At 36.1% G+C, this 15,000-nt stretch overlaps 1 protein-coding gene across 1 annotated transcript in view; it reads right to left on the bottom strand.

The window, feature by feature from the left end:
- Nucleotides 1–10,684: 10,684 nt before the first annotated feature.
- plekha3 (pleckstrin homology domain containing, family A (phosphoinositide binding specific) member 3) overlaps nt 10,685–15,000 on the bottom strand; it is a gene marked incomplete at both ends in the record, with an annotated part of 5,378 nt that continues 1,062 nt past the window's right edge. Inside the window, 7 exons of the mRNA XM_079229869.1 lie at nt 10,685–10,794; nt 11,631–11,725; nt 12,501–12,544; nt 13,053–13,157; nt 13,318–13,439; nt 14,168–14,317; nt 14,409–14,525. Coding sequence (XP_079085995.1) covers nt 10,685–10,794; nt 11,631–11,725; nt 12,501–12,544; nt 13,053–13,157; nt 13,318–13,439; nt 14,168–14,317; nt 14,409–14,525 — 743 coding nt within the window. The remainder of the gene's footprint in view (nt 10,795–11,630; nt 11,726–12,500; nt 12,545–13,052; nt 13,158–13,317; nt 13,440–14,167; nt 14,318–14,408; nt 14,526–15,000) is intronic.

Here is a 15,000-nt window from a genome sequence, read left to right as displayed (position 1 = left end):
AAACCCCTGTCGTCTGAAAAGGGACTAAAGTAAAAAGTACAATATTTACCTCTAAGGTTTTATACACAAGTACAAATACTTTGAATTGGTATGTAAGTACAGTACTTGAGGAGTAAATGTACATTCCAAAACTGCAAAATAGTTCACATATTATGTAGATTTACAGTTTTTGATGCTTTATTTCTGCCAGTAAAAAAATAAAAAGTTGTTTTTTTCACGGAAATGTGCTTCGATAGTCCTGTACCAACATGAAGCTTTTTTATTTCTATATTTCTTTTTATTGACCTTCCAATGAATGTACTGAATCTATGAGTACTGGAATAAGTCACATGTTTTTGGAGCATGTGAACTCTCTCAGGGTTGATTAGAAAACGGATAAATTCCCAGAATCATGACGTCGGTGTTGGAAGCTGCTGCTGAGCTCGTATACTATAAACTATAAACTATATACTATGAACTATAAACTATATACTATAAACTATATACTATAAACTATAAACTATATACTATAAACTATATACTATAAACTATAAACTATATACTATTAACTATATACTATAAACTATAAACTATATACTATAAACTATATACTATAAACTATAAACTATATACTATAAACTATAAACTATATACTATGAACTATATACTATAAACTATAAACTATATACTATAAACTATAAACTATATACTATGAACTATAAACTATATACTATAAACTATATACTATAAACTATAAACTATATACTATAAACTATATACTATAAACTATATACTATAAACTATAAACTATATACTATAAACTATAAACTATATACTATAAACTATAAACTATATACTATATACTATAAACTATATACTATAAACTATAAACTATATACTATAAACTATAAACTATATACTATAAACTATAAACTATATACTATAAACTATATACTATAAACTATAAACTATATACTATAAACTATAAACTATATGCTATAAACTATAAACTATATACTATAAACTATATACTATAAACTATAAACTATATACTATAAACTATAAACTATATACTATAAACTATATACTATAAACTATAAACTATATACTATAAACTATAAACTATAAACTATATACTATGAACTATATACTATAAACTATATACTATATACTATAAACTATATACTATAAACTATATACTATATACTATAAACTATATACTATAAACTATATACTATAAACTATAAACTATATACTATAAACTATAAACTATATACTATAAACTATATACTATAAACTATAAACTATATACTATAAACTATAAACTATATACTATAAACTATATACTATAAACTATAACTACATTTAACACTATTTCCAAAACACATTATAAATACCAACGTGGATATTTGTGCACATGGATTCATGAATTGAGATCAACGATGAACTGTGTTTTTAAATTCATTACGCAACAATTAATAAGCGAAACTATGTCCATGAGGGCGATGAAACTTTCAAAAGACTAAAACGAGTCGACGGGTTTGATCATTTCAACAAAACATTAGTTCTTTAAGTAAAACCAAACATTAATAATTGGAAAGCTGCGTCTTTCCCCTTTTCAGTTAATAATGGCAGCATTGAGGACATTATATTATATTATTAGTATGTGCATTCATTATGCTGTTATGACAATGAGAGACTGTACTACAGCACGCTGTTTTTAATAGAACTGAAACGTCCCACGCTTGAATACCAGATATTCATATATTATATTCAGCTTTGCTTCAACACTGTAGTCTCATTCAGTTTAGTTCAGTTTTGCGTGTGCAAAAAAAAAACACATTTTAAAACATATAATTTTGTAATTTATGAATCTATTGAGAATCTTAGAACATAACAATCTCAATTCTTATATAAATCTTAATTTTTTTCCACCTTCACATAAGACCCAGAAGAGCAATATATACAGTATATACACATATATATACTTTTGTTATATATACTTTATTGGTGAGTATGCACAATATGATATACAGGGATCAAAGAACAAGTATTTTCATATACGTGTTGATCAGTTTACAATAGTAAGGCAGAAAATAACCAGAAATTAAGTGAATCCCATAATACTTTTAAATCATCATTGTTTATAATGTGCTGGAGATGATGATTCAACACAGTGAACTTTCAGTATTTTAGGTTGCGTTCTGTCAAACAGCCTTTTCTGGGCTGGATTTCCCCAAAAATATACTTGTGACTGCAGTGCTTTTCCACATATTATTTATTATTAGTTATATTATTTGAACGTGTAAAAACTGCATCTCAGTCCTGATGTGTGAACGTGTTCAGGGCTGCTTTCCATGAGCAGATTGAGATGCAGTAATAATGATACCATACTTATCAAGTGTCAGATGTCTGAGTTTACATGAACGCAACATAAAAAACATTTTTTTAACTGCATATCAATACCATAATATCACTTTGGTTAAAAAATAAACCAGTTATTTGTCTGATTTCAACCTTAAATGCGAGTCTGAAAATGTTCAGAAATAAGAGTTAAAAAAAATAGTTTCAGTAAGAATCTGTTTTCAGTCTGTTTGGTCCAAGAGATCTGAATGATGTGACATTCATTTGGTAGAAAAACACCGTAAATGACGCACAAAGAGAAATCGGAGGCAAGAAAAGACAGAATACATGGAAAGAAGAAAGTTCTCTCTCTCTCTCTCTGTGTGTGTGTGTGTGTGTGTGTGTGTGTGTGTGTGTGTGTGTGTGTGTGTTGGCAGTCGTGGTGGAAACACTTGGCCTCAGTGGAGACATCTGGAGAGACTCGCTGGCTACTGTAGGTGGAACAAACCACACACACATCAGACAGAGAACCTCTTTGTTTTTGTATTTCTTCATAGTTGGAAACTCTCCATCTCTGCACAAGCCTTTTCTGTAATACACGTCGTGTTGTTGTACACACAGGTGACATTATTCCTATTTTATACTTTCTTCTAGGATTGAACAGTTTAACGGTAAAAACCTGCGTGTCTTTGCAGTGGATTGGAGGCCCGGGTAACTTTTGGAGTGCGATACAATATTTTTTATGAATAAAAAAGCCTGAATTCTTGTTCTGTAAAGTAGCAGAGTGATATCTCGCTGCTGTTTTTGTACGTTTGCACACATGCAGGCGCATGCAGGTGTGTCTGCGGTGCATTTAGAGTTTGTATCTTAGGGTTCAGGAACAGGAAGTGTGTGCTGGGGCGGTGGTGACCTTTGACCCTGAGCTAAGAGGAGAAAAGTGTTGATATTCTTCAGATTAATCTGCTTTCACAGTCAAGCTAAACTGCGCTCACAAAGAAACCGACATTGTCGTCACAGACTTCCTCAGGTCCTCAGGTCCTCCGGCGTCCTCAGGTCAACACATCAGCTATGAGCAGTAATGCTGAATATTTTAAATGTAGTGTTATTATAATATTATGTACAGCCAGAGGGCCGGATGTTCACAGAGCTGTAGTAACAAACTAATAAACATTTCGATAATGCTCTATTTCAAGGACAAACTGTGAGAAAATAATTGTTCCAGCTTCTTAAATGAAAGGATTTCTCTGTTAAATGTCTTTTTGCACTGAATCTCTTTGGGTTTTGGGATATTTGGTCAAAAATAATATAAAATATTGCTAGTTGTTGGAAAACTGAATACCCATTTCATCCCTTTTTTTATACTTCAGCTATTTCTAAAGTTTGATTTATTTAGCTGTCAACTGATACAGAAACACAGTAAAACTAGGAATTAAAAAAAAACTTATTTACTCACACTTTTGTCCTTCTGGTTGCATGACATCTGTTGTACTTCTTGTCAGGAGATGATCATGAACGCATATGAGGAAGTCACAACCATAATCATAGCAAAGTCGAATGCTGCGTTCACACTAAAAATGTTGTGAATATTCACAACGTTTTTGCAACGCTTTTGGTGTGAACACAGCTTAATACCACCGCTAGACAAGCATCGCAAAATATCAGACAAGTTAAATGCGTAAGTGTTGGGAAAATGTATCGGCTAATTTTAAGTGCCTCATCACCCAAATCAATCAGATTATGTTTATTTAAATGTACCTGCTAGCAGTAGTATACGAATTCATATACACTTGTGAGGATATATGTACTGTGTGCGCGTATGTATCATATATGTGTATATTCATGTATGTGTAGATTACCATATATCTGTAATTTTCTGTATTCTTCTTATCATGAGTCCAACTTAATCATGTTCTACAATAATGATATGTATGGTGTACGAATAACACAGTCATATAATTATGAGTGCTTTCAACACATCCATAGGTGTCTTAACCTTTTAAGCCCTGCAGGCCCTATGTAGGTCCTTTTTTCCGAGGTTCACCGTGTTCAAGTAGTTCAAGTAGTCGTATGAACCCCAAATTAGTTATAATACTTCTGAATTTCTTTGTGAAAAAAACAAAAAACTGACTGACTGACTGACTCTGTCATCCCCCAGACAATTCCCTACCGTTCACTCCCCTGCACATCCCTCCACACCTAATATTTAAATACACTTGCCACTTTACTTTACACTTGTCACTTTCACATAATCAATTCTTCATATATTATTGTAGTGTATGGTAGTAGTGTATAGCATGCAGTGAACTTACATTTACGTTTGCATGGCTGCAGACGTCATGTGCTGTTGTAAACAATGCAACTAGTGGAGGTGGCAAGGTGCTCAGTGTTACCAGATTGGAAATGACGAAGTATCGTACCAAAGGCTCACAATGGTCGTATTTGGAGGATAATTATCGTGCATCTGGCAACACTGAGATCGGTCGACCAATGACAGTTCTCTCTACAGTCAGAGCTCGCGCAAGAAGGTGGAACGTAAGGGAGATACCATTTCCAAAACTTGTAAGGGCGTAATAACTAGTTTGTGAAAGACCCAGAGAACCATTATATCATGAATAAGTGAACACAATGAGCTGTCGTCATCGGCCAATCAGAAGGAGCTCCATGAAGTAACAGAATATGAGCTGATGAATAATAAGTGCTCCATGTGAACATGAATAACAAAGCTCTGTGCATGAGAGTGATGTCATGTCCATGTGAACATGAATAACAAAGCTCTGTGCATGAGAGTGATGTCATGTTCATGTGTTCATGCTGCTCTGACTCCTCCTCCTTTCAGGGTGGAGCCTGCTGGAGTCCGATGGTTCAGACCAGGTCTGAGGAAGTGTAAGTGGGCTTTGAATTTGATTCATGAAAACATTCAACCATCTTCAGACTGTGACATCACTCATTCACATCTCTGATGTCATCACCAAAGTGTCAATAGATGAAACAATGATAGATTAATAACTGCAGCTGTATTGTGTCTTGTTCTCATCATCAGATTCCTGTGAACTCACACTCGACAAAAACACAGTACACAGGAATCTCAAACTGTCTGACAACAACAGGAAGGTGACATATGTGGAGGAGGATCAGACGTATCCTGCTCATCCAGCCAGATTCGACTACTGGCCTCAGCTGCTGTGCAGAACTGGTCTGACTGGTCGGTGGTACTGGGAGGTTGAGTGGAGAGGAGACGTTCACATATCAGTGAGTTACAGAGGAATCAGAAGGACAGGAATTAGCAATGACTGTTTGTTTGGAAGAAATGATCAGTCCTGGAGTGTGAGATGCTCTGGTGGTCGTTACTCAGTCTTTCCCAATAAGACAGGGACATCAACAATCACCTCCTCCTCCTCCTCCTCCTCCTCCTCCTCCTCTTCCTCTTCCTCCTCCCCCTTCTCTGGTTGAGTAGCAGTGTATGTGGACTGTCCTGCTGGCTCTCTGTCCTTCTACAGAGTCTCCTCTGACACACTGATCCACCTCCACACCTTCAACACCACATTCACCGAACCTCTTTATCCTGGGTTTGGGTTCGGGTTCTTGTCTGGTTCCTCAGTGTCTCTGTGTTCTCTGTAGGAGGGAGACTCTCCTCCTGGAAGAGCAGGGGTGTCAAACTCATTTTCACCCTGCTCCACATCAGCATCATGGTTCCCCTCTAAGGGCAGGGTGTAACTAACACTGTATAAACTACATATTGTTAAATAACTGTCTTTGCATTTGATTATTGTTTATTCAGGTGTACAAATAATGTACATGCATTTTCATAAATGTAAACATATTTGTAAGCAAATTTCCCAATAATACAACATAAACCCATTTAATTTAGGGTTAAGAAACCCATATTACTCGATCAAGATCAAACTTAAAAAAATTAAATAACAAAGACAAAGATCAAACGCACGTTATGACATTAACTTTGATCAAAGCCACAGTTGAGAAGGAACTACCGCTGGTCCAACAAAAAATTGGGAGTTGCTAAGAACAACAGATGTGACAGATGTGGGGCTCACCTGCTCACACACCTTTATGTGGTCTGGGGCTCACCTGCTCACACACCTTTATGTGGTCTGGGGCTCACCTGCTCACACACCTTTAGTGTACACTTCTAAGAAGCTTGTGCGATGTCTTTAGCCACAATGAAGCTAGCTTTAGCTTTCACAGCAGCAGCATTTTGGGCTGTAGCTTTTGTGAATATATTCTGCTGTGATTGCAGTCTGCCTTTTAATTCTTGGACAATTTTATGTTTTTCTTGAAAGCTAAATTTAGCGTACGTGGTTGGTGTCAAAATACCGACGTGAATTGTATTCCTTCATCATTCATTCATCAGTGCCTCATAACACAGAAGACTTATCCGTTTCTATCCTTGAAGCTCAGACATGTGTTCGCTTTCCCATCTTCTTTAAATGTTCTTCCCTCTGCATCAATCTTTCTCTTCTTGGACATTTTGGGATTATTTGTCGATCTTTTTCAATGTAATCACTTAAACACTGCTTTCTAGGATGCCGTTCATTTACAGGTCACACAATTGACATGCATTGTGGGAGATGTAGTCTATGGTCATATCGGTGGTGGTGTCGATAATGGTCTTAAATTCCTCATAAGCGTTCATGATCATCTCCTGCTCGTCAGCGGAGAAAAAAGAGGCTCTTTCTTTGATTTTATTTGCCATGTTGTAGCGTTAGAACATCAGGGTTTCGGTAAACGACGCTTCCCCCTTTTGAAGTAGGACGGGCACGCAAAGGTATCCTGATTACTGAAGTCTGGTTCGAATTAACGAGATTGTTTGAGCGCGGATCAGCCTTTGAGAAACCTACATCGCCTGACTTCAATCATCGGGTTAATTTAAGCTGGATAGTAGGACATTTTATCCACTTAGTTGAACCACGTACAAGGCACGGGGCCCAGGTGAGACACACAGACACACACTCCATAAACACACACAAGAATCATCCAAAACATCCAGAGTTATCACATTAACTTCTTAGTTGTATTTATATTTATTTACGCTTCATGGCAGGTTAGATACGTGTGAATATAAACCCTGACACACAAAATAACACTTTTAAACAAACAATGAGAAAACTCCCATGAATTCCCTTTAGTTTAAAATATCATAGTTTTATTTGTATAATGGAAAATCTGATACAACCATACACGTTACTTTGTGCAGAGACACTTAAGGCATGAAAATCTCTCCGCTGGTTTGTCCAAAAACTGGACAGAAAATACTATTCTGTTGTAATTCAGCAGTTTAATTAAAGTGTGTCTTCCTATGAACAAGCTTGTGTTGACTTAAAGGAACAGTTTGACATTTTTGGTGAATCTCAGTTGAGCAGATGGACAAAGCGCTCATGAAGCTGGAGCCGGGGGACGGTTAGCTTAGCTTAGCACAAAGACTGGGAACAGGGGGAAACTGCTAGCCTGGCCCTGAAGAAAGGTAACAAAAATCCAGCAAATCTAAAGCTCACATGGTATGCTTTGTTTGCTTAATCTGAAGAAGAAAAAAACACAGATTACAGAACAAAAATAAGAGAGGGGTAACGATCTTCAAGCTAATTGCCCAAAATATTGAACTGTTCCTTTTTAAAAGAGCGCGTTTGTCCAAGATGAAATCGTGATGAAGCAAAAAACATCCGAAGCACGAGAACATTCACCACTCGATCATTCATATGTTCATATGTTGTCTTTAAGAGTTCTGAAATGTATTTATTTGGATATTCTACAGCGAATGCTCATTCTTTTCACTTGTTTTTTTTATCCGTCTTTAAATATGTATTAAAGATTGAATGTATTATTCTTGTTTCATCTTTGTTTAACAACCTAAATCACACCTGTTCTTCACTACTTCACAAGCTCATGTCACGGTTTTAACGACAAAATCAATCTGATGTTTGTGTGTAAAAAAAAATCATCTGATGGGCAAGTAAAAATAAATAATAATAATAATAATAATAATAATAATATAAAGGATAATTTAAAGGCAAAATATAGAACTATCATAATGTTATAAATAATTATAAAATCACAAGTTATTTGACGTCAGAAGCCAAGAAAACACAGTTTGATTCTGTTGGTAACAAACACTGAACACACGATTTGGTGAAAGTAACACAAAGGGTGATGTTTTTAAATAGTTTTACCGTTACACGTAAGGCTGCTGCGACTCCAAAACACACTTAAAACAAACATGAATATCAGTTTCACAGTCGTCGTCACGGTTACCCACCACAGTACCTGTTCCAGAGCACCGACGTCCAAAAGAAGGACGTCGTCTTTAAGTCTAAAGTGCAAAACAACCACAGCTACACTGAAACGTTACTCCACCTGATTGGTGGTCAGTTTAATTACTTTAACACCTGATTGGTGGTCAGTTTAATTACTTTAACACCTGATTGGTGGTCAGTTTAATTACTTTAACAAGTGTCTCTAAAGCTAAATACAAACACATTGTAGCGTCAAATGTGGGGTTTTGTTTTAACCTCCGGCACTTGTTTACGTCTCTTTTGTTTACGCCTCTTGTTTACATCTATTTATTTACGTCTCTATTGTTTTCTTGTTTACATCTCTCTTGTTATGTCCCTATTGTTTCCATCTCTATTGTTTCCATCTATTGTTTACATCTCTGTTGTTTCCACCTCTGTTGTTTCCATCTATTGTTTCCATCTCTGTTGTTTCCATCTCTTTTTTATTGTTTACGTCTCTTTTGTTTACATGTCTATTGATTACATCCCTGTTGTCTTGTCTCTATTGTTTACGTCTATATTGTTTCCATCTCTATTGTTTACATCTGTTGTTTACGTCCTCTTGTTTACGTCTCTATTGTTTACATCTCTATTGTTTTATTGTTTACGTCTCCATTGTTTCCATCTCTATTGTTTACGTCTCTTTTGTTTACGTCTATTTTTTTACGTCTCTTGTTTGATTGTTTACGTCTCTTGTTTCCATCTCTATTGTTTACGTCTCTCTTGTTTTAGTCTCCATTGTTTACGTCTCAATTTTTTTACGTCTCTATTGTCTACATCAATGTTTTACCTGAAGATTGATTTCTTCGCTGGAAAAAAATTAGATTTTCCTGTTTACATGTTTTATATTATAAAGGTTTACTGCAGATTAATCCACCGTAGACGAGGTTTCTCCGCTCCACTTATGGACTAGTGGAGGCTGTTTGAGACAAACAAGATGCTAAGTGGTTAGCTTTGGCGAGTGAAAGGTGTGCAGAGAGACCACGAGGGGGAAGAGGCAGCATCTGAACTGAAATGTTGAATTCAATAATTCATAAAGCACTTAATGTACGTACGGTGGCCCGGAGAGCTCATCACGCTGCGGCTGAAGAAAGCCAATGAACAAAACACCTCTGTACCTCTGCGTTTTTGTCTTTTTTTTCGGTTTTCTCGAGATGCAGTTGAGCTCTCAGGGCCACCGTACTTTCTGTCTTTTCAAGTGGGATTCATCAGCAAACAACAACACTCAAATACGAACATAAAAAGGCAGCAACTTGCACACGATTACATCTATCTGTAATGTTAAGAGTTTTGAGTGGAGACCAGTAGAAAGAGCGATGGCACATTTAATGTCGGTCATTAAACTTTGGCATCTGAAGGCCTTCATCTCTCTTGCGAGTTCAGCAGAGAAAACGACACTCGGACTTCGCTTCTGACGACCTCGAAGACGAGAAGCGAGCGGGAAGAGGGACGGAGCCCTTCTTTTTGTTTAGCTTCTCCAGCTTTGCTTTTCCGCAGGCGAGCGGGACTACGGAGGCCTGAAAGAAGAACGGAGAAGACGCTCGGCGAGTTCCCGCGGTCGGAAAAAAACGACACAAGTTCTTGAGAATGTGGGGCAGAAAATACTTGATTTTAAATATTCCAAAAAGACTAAACAAACCTCAGAGGACAACACGACCTCCGGGTCTGTTTTAAAGCGGCAAACAAACAATCCAGTTATTCGTTAGCTGCCTACGACGGTCGCAGTCCTCAAACAGTAACTGCTATTTTGCTTCACAGATTTGTCTGGGATTTGAGCTTCAGATCACAATCCCTCCCAAACTCCGGCGCATCGCGTACTTTAAATACTCACGATGTCTCGGGCACAAGTCCGGGTTCCTTCGTTCTCTCCAGTGCGTACTGTGCAAAAATAAACAGCCCTCAGAGGGAAACAAAAACAATCATTACGATTCCAAAGTGCACGTGTTTGGCAATCCGCTCACGAGGAGGATAATCCGAGAGGAGATTGATGTCCGTCAACTCATCGCTCCGTTTGATGAAGATGACGTCGGTATCTAGACCGAGATTGTTCTCGTCCCCGTCTTGACCTCTTGACCTCTTCAGATGGACAGGTCAGTGTCTGTGTCAGTGGGCGTGGTCTTTGGACTCACGCTGCCTCCGCTCTCTTCAGGGATGGAGGACGAGTCCCCGTTGACACTGGGTAGCACACCTGTAACACACACACACACACACACACACACACACACACACACACACACACACACACACACACACACACACACACACACACAGAAGTAGTAGTTAAGTTTGTGTAAATCCTTAAAAATCAATGGTGGAATAAGTACTGAGATTTTCTACTTAAGTATGAATAATCTATTCCAAGTATAAGTCTTAATTGTGACACATGACATTTTTTATGGCATACTATTTTTTATAATAATATATATTATACAAAATAAATTATTAATTATAGATTAATATAATAAATATATATATATATATATATATATATATATATATATATATATATATGTATATATGTTATAATGATATATATAATATTAATATGTTATAAAATATATATAATAATATAATATTATATAATAATATTATATATATATATATATATATAATAATATAATATAATATTAAATACAATATTTATATATATGTATTATATATATATGTGTGTATATATATATATATATATATATATATATATATATATATATATATATATATATATATAATAAATGAATGCAGTGGCCCTAAGAGTTATGAAAAACAAAGACTATTTAGTTAGTTGTGCTATCTTACAATCAATGTCTAGTCAATGTAAGTTAAAGTGTGTTGTTACAGGTTAGAAGTGACAATGAGGTCTTAAAATATAAAGACCTTGTTAGACCCGTTTTAAAAGGTAATACATAATACTTCAGGATTCTGGCGTATACCCTGAACAGAGTATTTCTGTGCTGTGGTTTTACTACTTTTACGTAAAACAGTAGTAACATTTTCTTCCACCTTTGCAACCATTGAAAGTCTTACGTTCAGTATCATAGAGCGAGCTGTCGGAGAACGTCCGGTTCCTGCGCTGAGTTGACCTTTGACCTCCACTCACATACTCCTTCAGCACACCGGACCTGAGGAAAACCAAAGAAGTGAACGGCCAGAGAGAATAAACCAGTGTTTTCTGTCAGAGCCGAAAGGTCATCTATAGAACTGTATTTTAAAGCCTTATTAATTATTTAAAACATGTGCCACTTTTAATTGTACAACCAAAACCAGAATACCAACACAAAACAGAGGAGTTTCAAACTAAAACAACTGTAATTTTGGAGGATATCCCACTGGATTTGACTGATGAAGCCTCATTAACTTCAGATAGACTATTTTTTATAAAGGACAAGGACCAAACACGTACAATGGAAACGGGAGAAATGACCACAGCATGTAAAACATTGTTCATATGAAGAACTGACTTTTGTTTGAATACAGACTTGAAAGTGAAACTACCTGTTAAGGCTGATGAAAGTTATTTAATGTCATGTACAGTGCTGCCACCTAGAGGCCAAAGTTAATCATAATCATGAAAGCAGCCATGTATAATGTAAAAGTGCATAAAATCCTGTTAATCTAAAGTTTAAATAAATCAAGTTGAACAGGAAGTTAATAAAAATGAAATGCATATTTTTGGGGGCTGATCCGGCCTTGTCTCTTAAATTATTTAGTTTTTTATTTCAATATTTTATTTGTTTTTAATGTTTTACGGTAATGCTTTCATTTATTTCATTTTTTTGCAATCCTGTTATGAAAGGCACTTTGGGCTGCATCTTTGCATAAGTGGAATACAACTTAAGTTATTATTATTATTATTATTATTATTAATATAAATAGAGGGAAGGGGTTTTAACTCACCTGTCTAAGCTGTACGTTCCCGGGTGACTGATGGACCTCTTCATCTGGGCAAGCGGACAAAAAGACGGAAGACAATACATTTTTGTTTGTACAACGTATTTTAAAATGAAGGATGAAAAAAACTACTTATACTTATTATATACTACATCACATAATGATCTATTGTACATTTTACTTTACACATTTGGGAATAAAAACATGAATGAAGAGCTTATAAAACATGTTTTCTTAAAAATTCAACTACCCAACAGTTTATACAATAATGGCTCAAATGTTGTCGATTAATATCGATAAATATATTAGTCCACCGACAGAAAACTACCTGGCACCTATTGTAATCATGTGTGATGGTTCTGGCTTCTCAAATGGAAGAATTTGATACCTTTTGTTTAAAATAATTTCTTTAAATAATTCTGTGTGAAATGGCAATAAACAATATTTAACGATTTTTTTTAATTTTCAACAATACCATTTTGACCACAGGCTCTTTTATTGTCAGTTTGACAATAACAGTTTGACAGTTTTTGTGGAGAAAGTGTCAAACATTATTACCCTTTCAGGGGGTCGAACATCAGGGGTCATACTCTGGTTGGCGAGGGTCATACACTCCTCCAAAGTCCTGATGAAGGTCGCGCAGGTTGCACTGAGTAGAGAAGCCTGGAGAGACAGAGAAAATAAAATAAATGCATAGATGTAAACATTCTGTCTGTACAATGCTTTGGTGTCTGTGATGTTAAGAACTTCTTAATAAACACCATCTAAAAAAACTATTCAAAAGAAACTCAAAGTAGTTCCGGGTCAACAGAAGACGAGTCACCTCAGAAGTGGGCGTGTCCTCTGGGTCAGAGGTGTGCTGTGATTGGATGGTTTGGACCTGCTGCACCAGGAGGTCGCAGTACAGACGAAGTTCAGACATCTTCGTCTTCAGACAGTCTGGACCTGGCAACACAGGATGCAAACAAAACAAAACAAAAAGTTAAATATCTACAGATTACAATAGCAAATAGTGCAAATGTGCAGGTAACCACAATCAATTACATAAATAATAAAAGAGAATAGATTATAAACTACTGTTTTAACGACTTGTTGCTTAAATAATCTCTGTGCGTCACCCAGTAAACGGACACTTCCTGCTGATTTTCACAATAAAAGTCTACACACCTTTCCTTTATTGGGACATAATACTGAATTTGCTGAGCTGCTGGTAAGTTCCCACTCTCTGTGTTGTGTTTTATTTTTTTAACTACCGGCCTTCAAATCGGAACACCAAATATGTTTCTGAGAATTTACCTGTATATGTACATGTACAAAATACATTTACAATATTATAATAATTACAATATATATTTATTTAAATGAATTTGTATTTGATTTATTGAAATGTGATGTATTTATTTAAATTGCATTATACATTATTTTATATATATATATTTACATTTACAATATACATTTACCTGTATATGTACCAATGTACAATATTCTACAAATGGTTAATCTAACTATTGTTTTCTATTTGTAATAATTAGCTGCATGTGCTTTTTCCTTTATAACACGACACACACATACAAAATAAAGACACTGTCATGAGGACGAATTCAGAGTTTTCTGAGTGTTTTCCTCCAGGAAGAGCCGTGGCCGACGGACAGACTTATAGCAACTCTTTGTACCTTTGTGCTTGTGACTGTCCAGAGTTCCAGCTTTGGACGAGCCTAAAGCCACCAGCCACCTCTGTCGCTCCGCGGCGTTCACGGCTCGGACGTAGAAATGCTGCTCGCCGGGGATGATCAACTCCAGACGCGTCGAGTCCGACGGGTGAACTGAAACAAAAGCAAAACACGAACGGCGTTTGATGGATGCGTTTGAGTTTTGTTCCGCACCAACGAGCGAGGACAGGCGAGGCCTCCTGACCTTTAATGTCACACACGGACATCTTGATGGATCCTTTGCTTCCTTTCCCGACGTCGTCCTCGCAGTCGTAGTAAGAGATGACTCCGTTCTCCAAGACGAACCAGCGCGGCTGCCAGCCTGAGGACGCAGAACCAGAACCCTGAGGGTTAAACGTCTGTGTGCGTGGAGGTGTGTACAAGTGAATGTACCTGATCAGAGATATGTTGCATGCATGGTGGGTTCTATGGCTGCAACTAATGATTAATAATCATTGTTGATTAATCTGCATTTTCATTTAGTATATACACTTTATAAGAGAATGTGCACAATATGGCGACAAGGATCAGCGAACAAGTATTTTCATTTATTTATTTTTTACGTGTTGATCTGTTTGCAATAGTAATGCATAAAGTGACAGGAAAGTAGAGCAAACAGACAACGTGAAGTGAAAAATGAGAAGAAATACAACTAATAAAAAAAGTACAACATTTAAAATAAGGACAAATTATTAATCAAAACACAATTTCCAAAAATATGCAAACTGCTTGTTGATGTTTTTGTACATATTCATTGTACAAATGTTGTAGCACAAAGGCAAAATCTGAATGAATGT

Source organism: Taurulus bubalis (assembly GCF_910589615.1).
Source record: "Taurulus bubalis genome assembly, chromosome: 14".
Classification (NCBI taxonomy): domain Eukaryota; kingdom Metazoa; phylum Chordata; class Actinopteri; order Perciformes; family Cottidae; genus Taurulus; species Taurulus bubalis.
The sequence above is the reverse complement of the archived record's forward strand: the minus strand, read 5'-3'. Positions and strand labels throughout refer to the sequence as shown.